General features: G+C 48.2%; 1 protein-coding gene across 1 annotated transcript; it reads right to left on the bottom strand.

Annotated features, from left to right (window-relative positions):
* Positions 1-504: 504 nt before the first annotated feature.
* Hsd17b14 (hydroxysteroid 17-beta dehydrogenase 14) lies at positions 505-10,511 on the bottom strand. Its single transcript, XM_027420613.2, has 9 exons — positions 10,424-10,511; positions 9,559-9,597; positions 9,321-9,403; positions 8,400-8,466; positions 6,670-6,761; positions 4,646-4,750; positions 1,236-1,303; positions 1,052-1,148; positions 505-678 (listed from the first exon to the last, which is right to left on the bottom strand). Exons 1-9 carry the CDS (start codon positions 10,509-10,511, stop codon positions 505-507), a joined length of 813 nt encoding a protein of 270 aa, XP_027276414.1.
* Positions 10,512-19,288: the final 8,777 nt, after the last annotated feature.

The following is a 19,288-nucleotide window of genomic DNA, read 5'->3' as shown; positions in this document are numbered from 1 at the left end:
AATGCCAGGTTTGTATGGAAACAAGAAGCTGGAGGATGGAAGCTAAATCCCAAGGCTGGAGAGGGTTAAGTTAGGGACAAGGGTGAAAACAGCAGAGCCACAGGTGCCGTGTAAACCCGGCTGCCAGCCTGAGCTTTGGTATGCTAATAGACATCACAGTTAGCCATTTCTCCTGAGTTTCCTTGTGAACTGACTGAGGCACTGGGGTGTGGCTCAGTGGTAAGGCCCCTCCCTGGCTAGCACAAAAGAGGTCCTAGGTTTAATCTCCAATAACACACACACACACACACACACACACACACACACACACACTCACACACACACACACACACACACACACACACACACACACACACACACACACACACACACACACACACACACACCACACACACACACACACACACACACTCACACACACACACACACACACACACACACACACACACACACACACACACGCGGAAGAGAAAGAGGAATGGGTAGGACATAACTTAGTGGAAATTAGGGTGGGAGAATGGGGGCTTCTACAAGACTGCTCCTACTAGCCTTGCATCCATACCCCAGTTCTGCACCCCCTGTCACAAGAAGCTCAAGCCCTGTACAGAAGGTGGCTTCAGAGGCCAGGAACACTGCTGCAGCCCCCACCTCAGCTGGCTGGCCCATGCGGCCCAGGGGCTGGGGAGAGAAGGGAGAAAGAAAATTAAGAGTAGCCCTCTTAGGTATGTTGGTTCACATTTGTCATCTCAGCAAGAGAGGTCTAGGCAAGAGGTTTGCCCTGGGTTCAAGACCAGCCTGGGCTAGAGAGTTCACACAAGTGCATGCCCGTGAACACACACAAAGAATGGCACATGCTTGTGACTCCGGCACTCAGGAAATGGAAGCAAGAAAATCAGAAGTTCGAGGATGTCCCCAGGTACATATCAAGGTCCAAGCCAGTCTGGATTATATGAAGCTCTGAAGAGGAGGAGAGGAGAGAAGAAAGACCCTGACCTGATCCACACTCTACCCCCAGCTAACTCCGTCCCTCCCAGCTCCTAACCATGCCTACCTGGGCTAGGGTGCCTTCTAGGATGGTGGCACTGGGGTCTGAAGTTGAGGCTGCCAGCTCTTCCCACAGTGGAGTCCAGATGTTCCCTGGGGAGATGCTAGGTAAGGGGAGAAGGGATGGGAGAAGCATATGCTACTTCTGTCTTGGCAACCCCAACTGCCCCCAGCTTCTCTGATCCGCTCACCAGTTGACACGGACACCATATCGGCTCTCATCCAAGGCCAAAGCTTTTGTCATAGCTGTTACTGCACCCTGCAGAGGCAGAGACCAGGGAGGGTTGGGTCTGAGGATGGAGTCCTTCCCAAACTCTTCTTGGGGGGTCGGGAGCTTTAGCATCAGTGAGATTAGTCTCAGCCCTCTTGCAGACATTCCCTGTGCATGGGCTCTGTGCAGGCCAATTTGTTACAGGTTGCTGTAACTTGGGACTAAATGAGGGAGGTAGTGTGGGACATTCCTGGGTTTTGACACCTATGGGAACTTGGGAGACTGAGACAGTTGGATTGCCATGAATTCAATACCAACCCAGGCTTCAGGGTGAGACTGTGGCTTAGACAAAAACAAGAGGGGCCTTGCAAGAGGGCTCAGCAATAAAGACACTGGCTGACAACCTGAGTTCGATCCCTGGGACACACACAGTGGAGGAGAGCTAACTGCTCTATGTTGTCCTCTGACCTAAACTCAACATGGATCAGAAAGATACCCATGCATATACCTACATGCAGGCAAAACACCCCTACACTTAAAGATAAATAATATTACATGTTTTTAGTGACCTTACTGCTGAAGATACAACATACTTTGGATGCAGGATACAGAGAAATCAAGCTAGAACTGGCCTGAAACCTTCCTCCTTGCTGGATAAGTTCCATGGTCACAGAAAATGTTATTCAGGTCACTGGGAGAGATAAGTCATCAATAGATTTATCTACAAGTGAACCTTGTACGCTGCAATACTGACCTGCCAGGCAGGTGCAATAGTGCATCAATGTTATGGGGGTATCTGCTTTCTGTTTATATAAGAAGACAGTTCTACAGGAGAGAATTCATGCCTAATACTGTAAACCTGGTCAGAAGTCCATGGTTCAGGAGGTCCCAGGCCTCAGGCCTCCGACAGTTCTGCCTCAGTCAGAAAAGCTCTTCCTCCTTTATTGTTGTGAATGTTTGAGGCAGGGTTTCACTATAGTCTATTGTAGACTAGGCTGGCCTCCAACTCGCAGAGATCTGCCTGCTTCTGTTGTGGGTTATTTGTACACTGTGTGAAGGTGTATTGCTGTGACTGGTTTAATAGAGCTGAACAGCCAATAGGTAGGGAAATAAAGTTTATATAATTGAGAGACAAAAAAGTTTAAGTTGTTTATTTAAGAAGATGTTTTTAGATGTGAAAAGATATTTTAGGATAGTAATACAAATTATGACAGAAAATGGTTTTAGCATAAAAGTTTGGACCCACTAAGATAGATAATACAGTATTTTTTTTCCAAATTTGCCAAATACAAATGGACTAAACATTGTGAATGTAATTCTTATTTGATAGTTGTTCTTATTGTATATAGTTTTTACTATGTTAGGGTTAAAACCTTTCCTTTTTATTTAGACGAAAGGGGGAAATATTGTGGGATATTACACACTGTGTGAAATGTGTATTGCTGTGATTGGTTTAGTAAAGAACTGAAGGACCAATAGCTAGGCAGGAGGTCTAGGTAGGACTTCCAGGCAGAGAGAGAGAGGAAGTAGGAGATGAGAATAGGTGCACAAGAGATGCCAGGAGACACAGGAGAAGCAAGATGGGCAGTAAGTGACAGAATGTGGAAATGGGTTAATTCAAGTTATAAGAGCTAGTTAAAAACAAGCTTAGGTGAAAGCCAAGCTCTCATAATTAAAAGAAGTCTCCGTGTCATTATTTGGGAGCTGGCTGGCCAGACAGAGAAAGACTCACTACATGCTGCTGCCTCCTGAGTGCTGGATTGAGCGTGAGCTCTGCCATGCCCAGTGAGAAGCCCCTGTTTGCAGTGTGGATAGTTAATGCAGAGACTGATGTGCTGAGAATCAGTGACTGCTGAGTGCTCAGCCCTAGCTGAGACAGCTACACAGCAACCCCATGCTATGGCTCAGGGGACAACATGAATGAGTAAGATCTGGGGGGCAGAGAGCAGTCCTGTAAAATGCTGTCTTCTGGTCATTCCATGGCCCTTGATATCATGAACTGACTGCAACTTACCTGCAGAAGACTCACACAAGTGAAGCAGTTGTTAGCATTGAAGCATGGATTGGGGGGGCTCATAAGGACCCGAACCTTACTGAAGAATATTGGCAACTGAAGGCTACTGAGGATGAGGGTGTGGTCACTGGTAGATTGTCCACTGGTAGGTGGATGCACTCAGTGGGTCATTTAAAAATGAGGGGAAGAAAGAAAGGAAGGAAGGAGGGAAAGAAGGAAGGAAGGAAGGAAGGAAGGAAGGAAGGAAGGAAGGGGTTAGAGATGGAGGAGAGAGAAAAGAAAGAGGATGTCAGGCAATTGGGAGAGGGGAGGTGGGGTGAGTATGGTGATGAAGATAGATTGTATGTATGTATGAAATTGTTCAAGAAGTATAAACATTACCTTTTAAATGTATACGTGTGTGTGTGTGTGTGTGTGTGTGTGTGTGTGTGTGTGTGCGCGCGCGCGCATGAGGCCATGGATATGCAAGTGCTCTTGGAGGTCAGAAGAGGTCACTGGATGCCTTGGGGCTGAAGTTACAGCTCCGAACCTTCAAGTGTGGGTGTTTGGAACCAAATTCTGGTCCTCTTGAAAAGCAGCAAGCACTCTTAACTGCTGAACCATCTGTCTAGCACACCAAAAATTACTCTTTAAAAAAAATAACAAGTGGCCAGGTGTTGGTGGTGCATGCCTTTAGTCCCAGCACTCGGAAGGCAGAGGCAGGCGGATATCTATGAGTTCGAGGCCAGCCTGGTCTCCAGAGCGAGTGCCAGGATAGGCTCCAAAGCTACACAGAGAAACCCTGTCTTGAAAAACCAAAACCAAAACCAAAAAAAACAAATCAGGTGTAGCGGCAGCGCACACTTTTAATCTCAGCACTCAAGAGGCAGAGGCGGGAGAATCTCTGATTTCTAGGCCAGCCTAGAATACAGAGCAGGTTACAGGCCAACCAGAACTATATAATAAGACCATGTCTCAAGAAATTATAAAATAAAATAAATAAAATTAGCTGGTGAGATGGCTCAGAAGATAAGGGCATTTGGTCCTGGGCCCAAGGTTCCTGATTTCAATCCTGAGACCTAAGTGCTAGGAGAGAGAAGACTCCTGCAAGTTGTCCTCTGTCCACCACACAAATATACACACAATCTCTCTCTCTTACACACACACATTTATACACACACACTCACACACACACACACACATACATGTACATACCTATACACACCACCACACATACACACACAACACACATATGTACACACAACACACATATGTACACACACACACTCATACATACATACATATATACACACTAAAAAGAAGGAAAAAGGAGAGAGAGGTTACAGGCCAAAACCGAGGCCCAAAGAAGGAGCACTAGGGAGGAGAGGCTGGCCTACCTTGGTGGCCACATAGGTAACCGCCTGGGACTGGCCAATGGTTCCCACCAGGCTGGAGATGTTGATAATGTTGCCTCTGCGCTTCCGCAGGTGGGGGAGGGCAAGCTGTGGAGACAGACAGATCAGCCACCTGCACCTGGTCCCTTCAGAGAGGCTACCAACCCCTGAGGTGAGGGACTGAGACCTTTGCCCCACATTCTTAGTGGATCTCAGTGGGCAGAGGAACAGCGATGGTGTGTCTATGGTGTGCCAGAGGCCTCTGGGGGTGGATTTCTGTGTCTTTTCTCGTTCTCTCTCTCCCTTTTTCTCTTCCCTCCTCCTCCCAGCTCTCTCTCTCTCTCTCTCTCTCTCTCTCTCTCTCTCTCTCTCTCTCTCTCTCTCTCTCTGTTTTCCCAAACCCTGGCCACTCCTCCACAGGCGTGCTGTCTCTTGTGACCCTAGGTAAACACAGTCTTTTCGTTGATGTGGGCACTGGAGCTGAGCAGACACAGCCTGTCCTTACCACTAAATATGACTGAGAACAAAACAGCGCCATCCCTCAACCTCCTAGAATAGGAACCTAAAAGGATCCTTGGCTCACCCAATACCCCACGGCTCTCCAAATGCAGCCTCCACCCCTCTGTGTTGTCTTCACATGTACCCTGGGTGCTGCAACCTTCACACCCTCCGTCTCGGCTGCTTCACTCTGAGAAAGCCACACAGTTCACACAGTGACCATCTCAGCTTGCCTAGGATGAGGGGACCCTGGTGACTGTCCTGGGTTATCATCTGTTCTCCAGGTCTGTAGCTGATATTACAATATCTCTTCTGTAATGAGACCACCCTGAGTGGGCACCTGGCTCTTTTCTCTCAAATGAGCCAGGAACAGCAAGTGTGGCTGGCTGCATAGTATTCTTGGGAGCAAAATCCTTCCCACGCCCTCCACTTCTTCTTGTTGTTTTTCTGAGACAAGGCCCTGGCTGTCCTAGAACTCACTATATAGACTAGGTTGGCCTCGAATTCAAGAGACTTGCCTGCCTCTTCCTCCTGATTAAAGGCATACATTGCCTTGCCCAGCTTCATGACTCCTACTGCTCATAGAAACAAAAGAGAGAGAAGATGTCTGTCCTTGTGGGATGAACTTCTAGGGAGAGATCAGTGCTGCAGGCTGATCAGTGAGTTTAACATGGAACATTCTAGAATGATTAGGAAGCTCACATCACTTTCTTGCTCAACCATGTTCCATGGCTCTCTATTGCATCTGAAATAGACGGGACTTGCCAGCGTGACCTTTACACCCATCTCCACCTAAGGCCTCTCTCTCCACCATTAACAGCAGCAAATGTTCTTAGTGACCCTTCACGGGCCCTTCCCTACACCATGAGCACCCCACCCTTTCCTTCCTGGTTTGTTTTTTGGGGCAGAATCTCACTCTGTAGCCAAGATTGGCCTTGAACTCCTGATCCTCCTGCCTCCACCTCCTGAGTGCTAAGATCACAGGTTGCATTGCACCACCATGCTTGTTTCAGGTGGTCCTGGGGATCCAAGCTGGAGCTACGTTGTGCAAATATTCTACTGTCTGAGCCCCAACCCTACCTCCTGAGTTCTTAGCATCCTCTTCTGCCACCTCCATGCAGCCCTGGAAGGTTCTGGAAGGTTCTGAGGTGTCTGTAGCTGCCCAGGTGGATGCGGATCTGGCCTTCATTTTCTACATAGAACAAGATCCTCCTACGGCAGTGGTTCTCAACCTTCCTAATGCTGGACCTTTTAATACATTAAATTTTTTGGTGACCCCATCCATAAAATTATTTTGTTGCTACTTCATAACTGTAATTTTACTACTGTTATGAATCTTAATGTAGATATGTTTTCTGATGGTCTAGGAGACCCCTGGGAAAGGGTCATCTGACTGCCAAAGGGGTTGCAACCCACAGGTTAAGTAAGACCTGCTGTTACAGAATAAGGACAGGAAGCCAAGGGGCACAAAGCAATGTGCTCATGACAAAATGAGAGACGAGTACCAATTGCAATTGTTCCTGTCTCACCTTGGTTAAGTTGTATGTGCTCAGGAGGTTCAACTCCAGCAGCTGGCGAAAGTCCTGGGCAGAAGTCTCCTCAGGTGCCTGTGCAGGTGGGTCTAATGAGAAGGAGACATGAGGCCAGGCCAGGAGGGTAGGAGGCAGGAGGCAGGAGAGGGGTGATGGCACAGATGAGAGGCAAAGAGCTAGGCTACAAGGCAAGGAAGGAGACTGCAGGCGGTGAATGCCATGGCAGTCTCTGCAGAGCAGACATGCTGGCCTACACCTGCCATCCCAGGACCAAATCACTCATATCTCCTCTCCTCGATATGGAGTATCAATTTCCCTGCACTCCCCACAACAGTGTTTGGTTACGTGGCCTGTGTTGAATAAACATCAGCCTAAAAAAAGAAGGACACAGATGACAATGAGGTCCCTGCAAGTCTGAATCCCTACCAAGATGTGAATGAAGAAAAAAGAGGCTAAGACAAGGAGAGCCTCCCTGGCCAGGGGACAATCCTCTGCACCTCCATCTTTGAGGGGACTCTGGAAGGCCTGGGTGCTCTCTGAGCCTTAGTTTCTATGGGGACATATTGTCTTTTTATTTTATTTTTTTTTAGATTTATTATGTATACGGTGTTTTGCCTGCATATATGCCTGCACACCAGAAGAGGGCACAGGATCTCATTACAGATGGTTGTGAGCCACCATACAGTTGCTGGGAATTGAACTCAGAAGAGCAGCCAGTGTTCTTAACCTCTGAGTCATCTCCAGGCCCCTAGGAGACACATTGTCTTAAAGTGCACCTGTTGGGCTAATGGAAACCTTCCAGAGTGCCACACCACCCAGAGTCTGATGAAGTGTGCCTGGATGTCCTTATCACCAGCAAGATCCTGGGCCTTCAGCAAAGTAGGAGCTACCCAAAGTGTGACTTCCTTTAGAGACTACAGCACCCCCAATGAAAAAGGTGATTCTTTTTTTTTTTTTTTTTTCTTTTTTTCTCCGAGACTCTGTTTCTGGACCTATTCCCTTTAGAAGCTAAGGTCTCGAACTCACAGAGACAGAGAGAGATCCACTCTGCCTCCCTAGTGCTGGACTAAAGGCATGTGCCACCACCACCCTGCAGCTGTGATAATTCTTATTTCAAAGATGGAAACTGAGTCACGGAGATGGGGAGCACATAGCCTAGGAAAGAAGCTCAGGCTAGAGCTATGTATTAGGATGGGGGAGGATGGAGAGATGACTGCAGTTATGAGCACGCTCAGGCTGCTCTTCCAGAGGACCCAGGTTCAATTCCCAGCACCCACATGGCAGCTCACAACTGTCTGTAACTCCAGTTCCAGGGGATCCAACTGCTTCTTCTGGCCTCTGTGGGCACCAAATATGTAAGTGGTGAACAGACATACATGCAAATAAAAATACGTGCACGTGCACGTGCACGTGCACACACACACACACACACACACACACACACACACACACCACGAAGGCTGTGGCCTGAGAAGGGAGTAAACTGAGGTTCAGAGGAAGGGTTGAGATGCCTCAAATGTAAAGGCACTTGCCACCAAGCCTGAGAACCTGAGCGCAACCCCACATGGTACAAGGAGAAAGCTAATCCCCTCCAGTTGTACTCTGAACACCACACAAGTACTGTATGCCGGTGTGCAGATAAATGTAATCATCTCTAAGGGGAAGGAATAGGGAATAGGTTGTAAGTTGACATCAGGGGACACTAGGCCCCAAGCCACACAACTTACGGTAGCCAGCATTATTCACCACACAATCCAGGTGGCCAAATCGAGAGAGGGTCTCAGAAATCAGAGCCTGAGGAGAGAACAAACAGCAGGTGATGAGCAGTGAGGTGGCAGCCTTGGAAAAGCCAAAGCAAGGACAGGCTCAGTTGTGGAAGACAAGGTAGGGGGAGGGAGGAGAGGCTCAGGGTCACAGCGCAGGTCTAGAAAGAGGAGAGAAGGCAGGAAGCTGGGGGCCCAGACCAGAGACCTAAGCACCCACGTTGCTATTTGTCATAGTTAGGGTTTATGGCTGTGACCCAACACCAGGAGCGAAAGCAATCTGGCGAGGAAAGGGTTTATTTCTGCTTACAACTCTCAGGTTACACGCCATCACTGAGGGGAGTCAGCACAGGAACTGAAGCAGAGACCATGGAGGAACACTGCTCATGGCTTGCTCCCTGTGGCTTGTTCAGCCCCCTTTCTGCCGCTATGTGATGTCACAACCCCCAGGGGGCTGGGGGCTGGGGGCTGGGCCCTCCCACATCAACTACTAATTAAGAAAATGCACCACAGCCCGTTTGGTGGGGCCATATTCTCTGTTGAGTCCCCTCTTCCCAAGTGACTCTAGCTTGTGTCAAGTGACCAGCACCGCCATAGAAGATGAATGCGAGGGCAGAAGACTGAGTCCGGGAAGAAGCGACGATAGATCCAGAGGGGGCGGGGAGCAGACAGGCAGAGGCAGGGACACAGAGACAGGGCACAGACTGGGGACAGACCTGGGGACACAGAACTGATTCTGAGCGCAGGGGAATCAGAAATGACAACAGAGGGTGTGGATTTCAAGTTCTGCTTGATCTAAAGAATGGAGCGAGAAGGGGCAGATGGACTGTGCTCACTGAGCTGACCCAGGGCACGGAGAAGGGGGAGTGCACTGGGAACGCCCACCTGCAAATCTCCTTCCTGAGTCACATCACAGGGGACGAAGACAGTGCCCAAGAGTTCCTGCTCCAGAGCCCGGCCCCTCACCTCTGCAAGAGAAAGACTCGGGTCTGAGGGAGGGAGCTGAGGCTTGGATCAGAGTCTGGGGAGGAGCTTGGACTCCTGAGTCTGGGGTCTGAGGGAGCAGGGCTGGCCTTGGATCCCTGCGATGACGGAAGGAAGGCATAGTTGAGGACTGACTTACCATCCTTGTCGCAGAAAACAACTTGAGCCCCACTGTCCACTGCCAACAGAGAGAGGAGAGAGAGAGAGAGAGAGAGAGAGAGAGAGAGAGAGAGAGAGAGAGAGAGAGAGAGAGAGAGAGAGAGAGAGAGAGAGTGAGTTATGGACCCTGCAGACTCGGGGCGAGCCTCTGCTGCCTCTTGTGACACGGAGAGCACCTGGCTCTCGGCAGCTCTCGTGACTGCCTCGGGACAGGCCTCTCAAAGGGCAGAATTTCCCTTCCTCTGCTCCACCGCCATCCTAGGTTCCAGAAAAATCCCAAACCTAACATTCCTCAAAGCTATCGTTTGTAGCTAGGGACCCATCAAGGGAAGAACTCTTTTTGGCTTTTCGAGAGGGTTTCTCTGTGCAGCCCTGCCTGTCCGGGAACTCTCTGTGTAGACCAGGCGGGCCTCCAACTCAAAGATCCACCTGCCTCTGCCTCCTGGCCAGGCAAAGAACTCTTCATAAAAGTCTTATCGGCACCAGCAGAAGCCATCACTACACCAGCTTACCCAACAGTCCAAACCGCCTCATGTAAGAATGAGACTGAGGGCCGCAGAGATGGCTAAGTGGCGAAGAGCACTGGCTGCTCTTCCAGAGGACTCGGGTTCAATTCCCAGCACCCACACGCTCACAACTGTAACTCCAGTTCCAGGCGATCCAACACCCTCACACAAACGCAAAACAATGCACAGAAAAAAAAATAAGAATAGACAAATCACTAAGGAATGAATAAATCATTTTAAAAAGAGTGAAACCAGGTCTCTCCCTCCCACTCCGTGAATCTGTCACCCCACCCCACCCTTTCCCACATTCAGACATCGGGCAGGAAGACCCTGACTCACCGAAGGCTCTGACGATCCCAGCCCCAATGCCTCGACCACCCCCGGTCACCACCACCACTTTCCCGGAGTATCGGTTTACAGCTGCCATTCCCAGGTGACTTGTCTTGTCTCCCACGCCCTCGCCCTCCCGGCCTCTTTCGACCTCCAAAGTCCAGGAAAGCAGTGGGATGGAACCAGACAGGCTGGGTCCTTGTAGGCTGGCCCTGGAGGGGTGTTCCCGGGAGGGCCACACACCTGCGAACCTGCCTCAGACCTGGAGGTTGAGTCCTAGCTTCTCTTTCTCAAACGCTGGGGTCCCCACCCTGACACTCCTCCTTCAGACTCAGGGTCCTGGCCCCAGCCCGCCCCCATCACGTTGACTCTAACCCTGTTCCTGAGACCCATAAGATCAGCACCTCTTCCTCTGACCTAGAAAAACAGGCTCTCCAGCCTCCTTCCCCAGACACAATATATCTGGCTCCCAACTTCCTCATACTGTTAATCACTACCACAATTTGATCCAAATTTGGAGCAAGCTTGTCTGCCTTGTTTTTATTGGGATTCACTCAAGAGCTGGCCAGTGACTGCCTGCTAAATCAGGTTAAAGAGAGCAGCCCCGAATCCACCTCTTGGACCTCTTTTAAGAAGTAAAATCACAAGTAGTTTTACAGAAGGGAGAGAATGGGACAATAAGAAAATACAAAAAAAAAAAAAACTTAAAAAGTCATGAGGTCACCCATCATGTGATTAGGGAGGTGTCAGGGAGGGGTCAAGGAGAGCCAGGGTATTCTCAAAAACAAATCAAGGTCAGATTCCAAAAAACAGAGAGCAGCTCAACTCTCACAGTAAATAGAAACTTATTTATTTTTTATTCTTTTTGGATTTTCCAGACAGGCTTTCTTGCCCTGCAGAAACTTATTTTTTTAAAAAACTGCATAATGGAGTCAGACCGGTTCCTCGTTCCCCCTTGACTTGTGTTTCCCTGTCAAGTCCATGATGGGGGTTGTCTTAATAATATTCTCAAGCAGCAGTGATTCTAACATTGTTTATCTGACAAGTGATCAAGTTAGTGACACACTGGAGGGCACAGGGCCAGATTATGATAACAAGTATAACAAGTAGAAGTTGGGCGTTGGTGGTGCACACCTTTAATCCCAGCACTCGGGAAGCAGAGGTAGGTGGATCTCTGTGAGTTCAAGGCCAGCCTGGTCTACAAGACAAGAAAGGCTCCAAAGCACAGAGAAACCCTGTCTCAAAAACCTCCCTCCACCCCAAAATCGAAAAAACAAACAAAAAGCCAAAAAAAAAAAAAAGAGATAAAAAGTAGAAGTAATATTACAGGGCCAGTGAAGGGGGAGAACCATCTTAGCCATATTGGCCAGGCCAAGTTTATTTGAGAGACTCTGTCTGTTTCTTTACTTAGGTCACCAGTTTGGTTGTCAATAGTGTTATTCTTTTGTTTAAAAAGAAGAGAAGAGAAATGCTTAGACATGAGACATATTGACTATAAGTTTATTATAAGGCCCGGCAGAATGGGGAGACTAAGAGAAGAAGAACAGGGTAATGGCTGACCGCCATGGCCTGTCGCCATAGAGAGAGCGCATAGGTGAGAGAGAGAGTAGAAAGGAAGCTGAGAGGAAACAGAGCGGGGGGGGGGGGACGGGGGGACGGGGGAGGGGGACGGGGACAGAGAGAGTAAAGGGGCAGGGGTCTGTCTTTTAAAGGGGTCCTCTGCACCTGCGTGCAGACTTACAGGGTACTGCCTGTTCCACCAGGTTCAGCATAATGCCTGAACCTTTCAAATAGTATGAGAGAAGCCGGAGATTTTAAGACAGCACATTGTAGGAAGCTGCTGACAGCCAGCACTGTCTGAGTGACAGGTAATCTATGGTAGCGCTGTGCTGAAAAACGGTTGTTCTCAGTTCTCCCACTTGTTGATTATCTCCTGCTGACCCTGTGGATATTTTTGCTGTAATATTAGCAGTTTCTGAAATTAGACAGGCTATTTTAGAAACCTCTCTTTGAAGTCCGGTAAGTCCTGGGGCAGGTAACAGAAAGGCTGTGGGAGCAGCAACTGTAGTGGGATCCCATAGATGGACGGAATCATCTCAATATCCACAAAGAGATCTTGTAATGCTATTAACTCGGCAGATCATAAAGATTGGCCGGGTGAAGTAGGTGTAACATATGCTATCCCACGTAAACCCCTCTATCCTGCTGGAGAGCAGAGCAAGTACTATTTTCATAGATAAAGAGTACATCCTAAGGGAGATTGATTATCAAAGGGGAGGGTATAATGAGACGTGGAATTACAGTCAGAAGGGATGTTTGAGCAATACAAACATAGACAGTGGAGGGAAGAGACATTACCACCTGGACATCAGTCACAGCCTTTAAAATTATAGTAGGGGCCTGTTCCATTTTTGTCCCCATTCTCCTTGTATAATTTTCATAAGAAACCCCTGTTCCATGCAATTTTTTTCTTTTTTTTATTTATTATGTATACAGCATTCTGCTTCCATGTATATCTGCACACCAGAAGACAGGCACCAGATCTCATAACGGATGGTTGTGAGCCACCATGTGGTTGCTGGGAATTGAACTCAGGACCTTTGGAAGAGCAGTCGGTGCTCTTAACCTCTGAGCCATCTCTCCAGCCCGCAATCTTCTTTTTAAGAGTCTGGGAATAGGGACTGGAGAGATGGATCAGAGGTTAAGAGCACTGGCTGCTCTTTCAGAGGTCCTGAGTTCAATTCCCAGCAACCACATGGTGGCTCGCAACCATCTATAATGAGATCTGGTGCCCTCTCTGCCCTGCAGGGATACATGCGGGTAGAACACTGTATACATAATAAATAAATCTTTAAAAAAAAGAGTCTGGGAATAGAGGGACCTCCTCTGATACAGAAGGCATTTTCTTGTTGGCTTTTTAGTGCTAAATGGACTCAGCTATTATATCCCATATTGTTAGTTACAAGACAGGGTGACTCTGGGTATGTTAAGTTCAATGGAAGGGATTAATGAACCACTTCCCCTTCTTATTTTAGCACACCTGTAATTTCCATTATCAAACCCTTTAAGGAGTATTTGATTATGCTGAAGTCTGTGCTGTTGTGTTGGGATTGGTCAGGTAGATTAGTCCATCCCAAGGATACTTCATCCATGTGGCTAAAGACCATTTGTTCCCCTTCTTTTGTCCAAACTATGGGCCCTGGTGGATAAAGGCAACCCTTTGCATGGCAGGACAGTGTCAGGCTGTTTCCTATGATAGGGGAGCCTTTGTTTTCCCTGTCTCAAGATGCATTTAGGTTCCGTCTGCATAGGTTGAAAACAAAACTGTTAGCCATACGACAAGCATGGTACGAATTTCAACAGCAAGAACAGTTATGTCAGACAGTCACACCTTAGAAAGTTTGGTTTTTAACTTTTTCAGTCACCTTCCACCTCCAGGGGTTGGGCTCCTCTTCCATGGGTTCCTCGGGTGCCTTCCTGAGATGTGAGTGGTGAAACCAGGCAGAAATACTAGTGATCCAGAGAATCACAGTGTAAGATCCTTTCCATCTAAGTTTGAAGCTTCGGACCAATACGCAGCATCTCAGGGATAAGCAGCGGCTCAGGTGGGTGGTACCCAAAAGGCTGGGCAGCCAAGGGAGAACCTTTTTTTTTTTTTTAAAGATTTATTTATTTACTTATTATGAATACAACATCCTGCCTCCATGTTTGTCTGCACGCCAGAACAGGGCACCAGATCTCGTTATGGATATTGTGAGCCACCATGTGGTTGCTGGGAATTGAACTCAGGACATCTGGAAGAGCAGTTAGTGCTCTTAACCTCTGAGCCATCTCTCCAGCCTCCCTATTACCCCCAAGGGAGAATCTTACTCAGCGTTAATTGCCATCCTTTTAAGGACTCAGAGACTGGAGTGGGGCAATCTGATAACAGTCCAGCATGTACCTGAGGGATCATGGGAGGTTGCTGTCCATACATAATTTCATATGGAGTGAACCTTTCTCGGCAGTGGGTACATCCAACTCTGAGAAGGGCTTAAGGCATGAGGTCAACCCAGTTACCACCAGTTTCAAGAGTATATTTAGCGGGGCTGGAGAGACCACTCATCGGTTAAGAGGACTGACTCTTCTTCCAGAGTTCCTGAGTTCAATTCCCAGCAACCACATGGTAGCTCACAACCGCCTTCAATGAGAGCTGCATGCAGGCAGAAGACTGTATACATAATAAATAAATAATAAAAATCTTTTTTAAAAAGTATATTTAGCTAAAATCTCCTTTAAAGTTCTATTCATCGTCTCTACTTTTTCTGAGCTTTGGGGCTGATACAGACAATGAAGTTTCTGATTTATGTTAAGAGCCTTAGAGAGAAATTGAGGTAACTTGGTTGTGAAGGCTGGGCCATTGTCAGACCCCATAGAAATGGGGAGGCCAAATCTGGGAATAATTTCCATTATTAAATAGGTATTTGTAGCCATGAAGTCCTGGCTTGACTTCAGTGACGTCCATTCCTCAAAATTCACTAGGTACTATACCATGAATCTGTTGTCCTGGGGGAAGCATGTCCTTCTTTGCATTTACCTAAGCACAGGTCAGGGAGTGGCCTGAAATGTTGGAGTTTTTTTCTGTGTCCAGGTAGCCAGATGTGAGGGGAGATGAGTTCTGAGCTCCTCTCAGGTGACAAGGGCATGGCGTGATGCAAGGCAGTAGCCAGTTTGGGGCCCAGTACCTTTGGCACACAGATTCTTCCTACAGGCAAGATTACCATCTGTGTGGCTCTCTCGAGCCCCAAGTCAGAATATAACTTGATATCTGCTGGAACATATTTAGGGACATCTTCACCTAGGCAGAGTGGGGCTGAGAGACAGCAGACAGTTCTAAGACATTCTGGGGTTGGGATTCCCTGAGAACAACCTCTTTGGCAACCTTTTGTCTTTTTTTGTGTCCTGGCCAGTGAATTATGGCCAGTTCAGCTGGTAGCCAAGTGGCCTCAAGCAACTGGACAACTTCATGTTTATTTTTGATGGTCTTTCCCTCTGATGTGAGTAAGTCCCTCTGTTTATATATCTGTCCAGGAACAGGAGCCATGGCAAAAGCATATCACCGTCTGTGTAGATGTTCACCTTTGCCCTTCAGCCCATCTTAAAGCCTGTGTCAAAGCAGTTATTTCTGCTCTCTGGGTAGATGTGCCCCTGGGCAAGGCTTGTACACAAATAACCTCTTTCTGGCCTGTAACTACCACTGCCTCCACGTAGTTGGTTTCTTCCCAGATGAAGCTGCTGCCATCCGTGTAGAGACCTGCATCTCTGGTAGTGAGAAGAACTTGGGTCGCATCAGGTCACATACCTTGGATGATGCCTGCATGTATGACTGCAGGCCAGAAGAGGGCACCAGATCTCATTACAGATGGTTGTGAGCCATCATGTGGTTGCTGGAAATTGAACTCGTCTGGAAGAGCAGCCAGTGCTTTTAACTTCTGAGCCACCTCACCAGTCCCAAGAATGCATCTTTTAAGTCCAATGCAGGATAAAGTTTATGCTCTGGTGGTCATAAACTGAGCAAACTATAGGGATTTGGAAGAGTTGGGTAAATGGATTCCACCCTCTTGTTCACGTCCCTTGAGTCTTGTACTGGTCTATAGTCTCAGGTTTCTGGACAGACAGCAAGGAGATATCCCAGGCTGACTGACAAGGAATCAGTACACCTGCTTCAAGGAGGCACCTGATGTGAATCTTAATCCCTTCCCTGACCTCTGACTGAAATGGGCATGGCTGATGAAGTTAGTTGCACCATGATGGTAGCACGTTTTGCCAAACCAGGAGGCTTGTCCTCTACCCAAACTGTAGGAATTTCCTGGATCAACAACTTTTTCCATTCCCCTTCCAGGAAATGGGGAGGACTTTGAGGAGCAGATAGTCCTCACTTATTGAGCAGGTTATAGTTAAAGCCTAAGCAGGGCCTCCCAATGCAACCTAGAAGATTCCCCTGAGAATGATATTGTTGCCTGGAGCTTGTCAAGAGGTACTGGCTCAGTAAGGGGTAGGGATATTCAGGAACAACAATAAAGGATTGAGTCACAGTTCCATGTCCTAGATTAACAGTCCAGTTAACTAACAGTCAGTGGTCTATCTGTATTGTTTCACACCTCCTGTTGCCCCCTATACTTCCATTATTTGGTTGGTCAGGAGTCCCAGGGTCTCCTGTAATACCAAATGAGTAGCCCCCTATGTCCACCATAAATTTTACAGATTGGCCCCCTATGGTGACGGTTACCATAGGCTCCTGGGGGGTCTAGTTCAAAGGAGGCTTGGCCTCACTAATCCTCCATAGCTAGGATTGGCCTGGGTTTCGGGGGCCTACCTGTTTCTGGTGTGAACATTCATTTTTCCAATGATCCAGTTTCTTTTCAGATGGTACATTGGACATTTGTAAAGGGCTTCTTCCTCTTTTTTTTTTTTTTTTTTTTTTTGGTTTTTCAAGACAGGTTTCTTTGTGAAACAGCTCTATAGACCAGGCTGGCCTCAAACCCACAGAGATCCCCCTGCATCTGCCTCCCAAGTGCTGGGATTAAAGGTGTGTGCCACCATTGACCAGCAAAGGTCTCTTTTTACTGTGGTGTACGTGGGCGGAGTTGAAGGTGACTGGGGCTTGTGCAGTCACAGTGGTATGCCTCATCTGCCTTATCAAAAGCGCTTTGCTGTCTCTACTGTCAAACACTTTCTGGGTATCTCTACTAGTTCTGACCTGTTCTTTCTTGCAAACCCATCCATTCTTTGTATCTTTCTACCTATGGCAGGGGCCGACTGAGTAACAGCCAGGTTATCACCTTGCGATTTGCCAGGTCCTCTGGGTCTGTAGGAGTGTATCACCAACAGGCATCCACATCTGTTACCTTAGATAGGACAGTGGGCTTCTGGGCTGCCCGTTCCATCCCTTCTAACAGAAGTTGGTGGTGTTCACAGAGTAACCTCCTTCCTCTCTGTGTGTTGTAGTCCCATTGGGGTCTCCTTGGCAGAGCCAGGTCAATCACTTCTGCCCTCTGATCATCAGCCACTGGAGCTACTCCAGGTAGTGAGTGCTCCAGTTGCTTTCATGAGAATCCATGTCCTTTCTTTGGTCGTGAAGAGGGTACAGAGAGCTGCTGACAGTAGTACCACACGGGGAGATGATTGGAAAAGACGGAATCAATTAGAGAAGCTAAGGAATCGAAGCTAGTGCTGAAAGGGCAGTTCTGGTCATTCAGTTTCACAGAATGTTCAGAGGCAACACTTGGTGACAGCACAATCGTAACCTCCCTTAACTTTAGGGCACAAAGTTTATCTAACACAGGTTAGAGGGCTGTTAGGCTTCTAGTTTGATTACCCATACTGTCCATCAGTTTAGCCACACAAGTCCAAACTAAACCAATTAACATAAAAAGTACGGGTAAGGATTGTCAGGAAACACCATAGGAGAGCAAGGATTGAAGGAGGTGGTGCTCCAGAACCAGACCGGGAGCCAGGAGGGCCTTGTGGGGCACCCTGGGGGGTGTGGGGAGGGGGAAGTCAGGGCGAGGTAGGGAAGAGCTGGGGTGGGGGGATGGGTGGAGGTAGGGAAGAACTAGATGGTGGGGTGGGGTGGGGTAGGTGCAGATGTGGGGGCAGTGAGGCCTTGGGGGTAGGGATTGGGGTGAGGAGGGGAGTGTTGTGCCCAAGTCACTAGGATACCCAAAGAGACCAGGGAGACAGACTCACCGATGCAAATGCATAAGGTTTATTGATTGTTCTATCCTACCAAAGGAGGGACCCTGTCTAGCAAGCTGATGCAGCAGCCTCCAGAGGAAGTGTCCTCTTGGTCTACTGCTATGTTTTTTAAAGGAAAAGTTGCAGGGTTACATCAGTGGGAGGGAAGGGGAGGGGAGCGGATGGGCTCCTGATTGGTTGACATTTGGGGAACAATCAAGAAATTTTTCTTTTTTTGAGGCAGGGTTTCTCTGTGGCTTTGGAGGCTGCCCTGGAACTAGCTCTTGTAGACCAGGCTGGTCTCGAACTCACAGTGATCCGCCTGCCTCTGCTTCCTGAGTGCTGGGATTAAAGGTGTGTGCCACCAACGCCCGGCAAGAAATTTTTCAAAGTCATGTTTTTGGCATGTCATACCTGTGTACCCATTATTCTCATAGGTTGGTGCTGGAAGGGAACATTCTGTGGTTTCTATGGTTTGCAGGTGGCCTATTGTACCAATATTTTTCAGAATTGAATTTCCTGGAGGCTACAGGGGAGTTTCTTTTGCGGTCAAACAGTCCCCAAGATCCAAGTATCTAGGAGGCTGGGGGGTTTGGAGTTCCTTTGTATTCAGTTTTAGCCCTAGGCCTGTTGCATACAACATAGTCTGTAGTCTCTAGGAGCTAAGACTGGGGAAAGCGTTGATCTGGAGTTTAGGCTCTTCAGGGAGAAGAGGGTAAAGATGGTTATATGAGGGAGAAGGGATTGATTCTTCTCCTGTGAGTCCTGCAGAACAGTCTTCAGAGGGGGCTTGTTGGTCTCTGCCACAGACCACAAGGTCATCTGCCGACCTCCAGGGCTTGGCCACCTTGCCCATTGCAGACCATACAGACCCTTCTTCCGGAGGGGCCAGTTGGATCCTATGTGATCTGGGTGGCCGGGCTTACTTAGGGTGACATTAGCCATTGCCCAGGCCATCTGAGAATTAAAAGTACCCTGGGAGGACCAGTCAACCCGGAATGTAGACCGTTCAGTTTCACAGAATGTTTGGAGGCAACAGAACAGTAAAATTGAAGCCAAAGCCAAGACAAGACCAACAGGACATAAAACCAGACCAAGAACCTCAGGCTGGCAGTGTGATGTCTTGCTTTTTGCCCTGGATGAGAGAATACTGGGGTC

This window comes from Cricetulus griseus, chromosome 6 (assembly GCF_003668045.3).
Source record: "Cricetulus griseus strain 17A/GY chromosome 6, alternate assembly CriGri-PICRH-1.0, whole genome shotgun sequence".
NCBI classification, from domain to species: Eukaryota; Metazoa; Chordata; class Mammalia; order Rodentia; family Cricetidae; genus Cricetulus; species Cricetulus griseus.
The sequence above is the reverse complement of the archived record's forward strand: the minus strand, read 5'-3'. Positions and strand labels throughout refer to the sequence as shown.

Excerpts from the sequence above, each read along its gene's own strand:
- Hsd17b14 (XM_027420613.2), bottom strand. The coding sequence starts at position 10,511 with ATGGCAGCTGTAAACCGATACTCCGGGAAAGTGGTGGTGGTGACCGGG. Across the intron at positions 8,467-9,320 it reads CTCAGGAAGGAGATTTGCAG|GCTCTGATTTCTGAGACCCT; the intron begins GTGGGCGTTCCC and ends TTCTCTCCTCAG. Across the intron at positions 1,304-4,645 it reads TTACCTATGTGGCCACCAAG|GGTGCAGTAACAGCTATGAC; the intron begins GTAGGCCAGCCT and ends CTGCCTCTGCAG.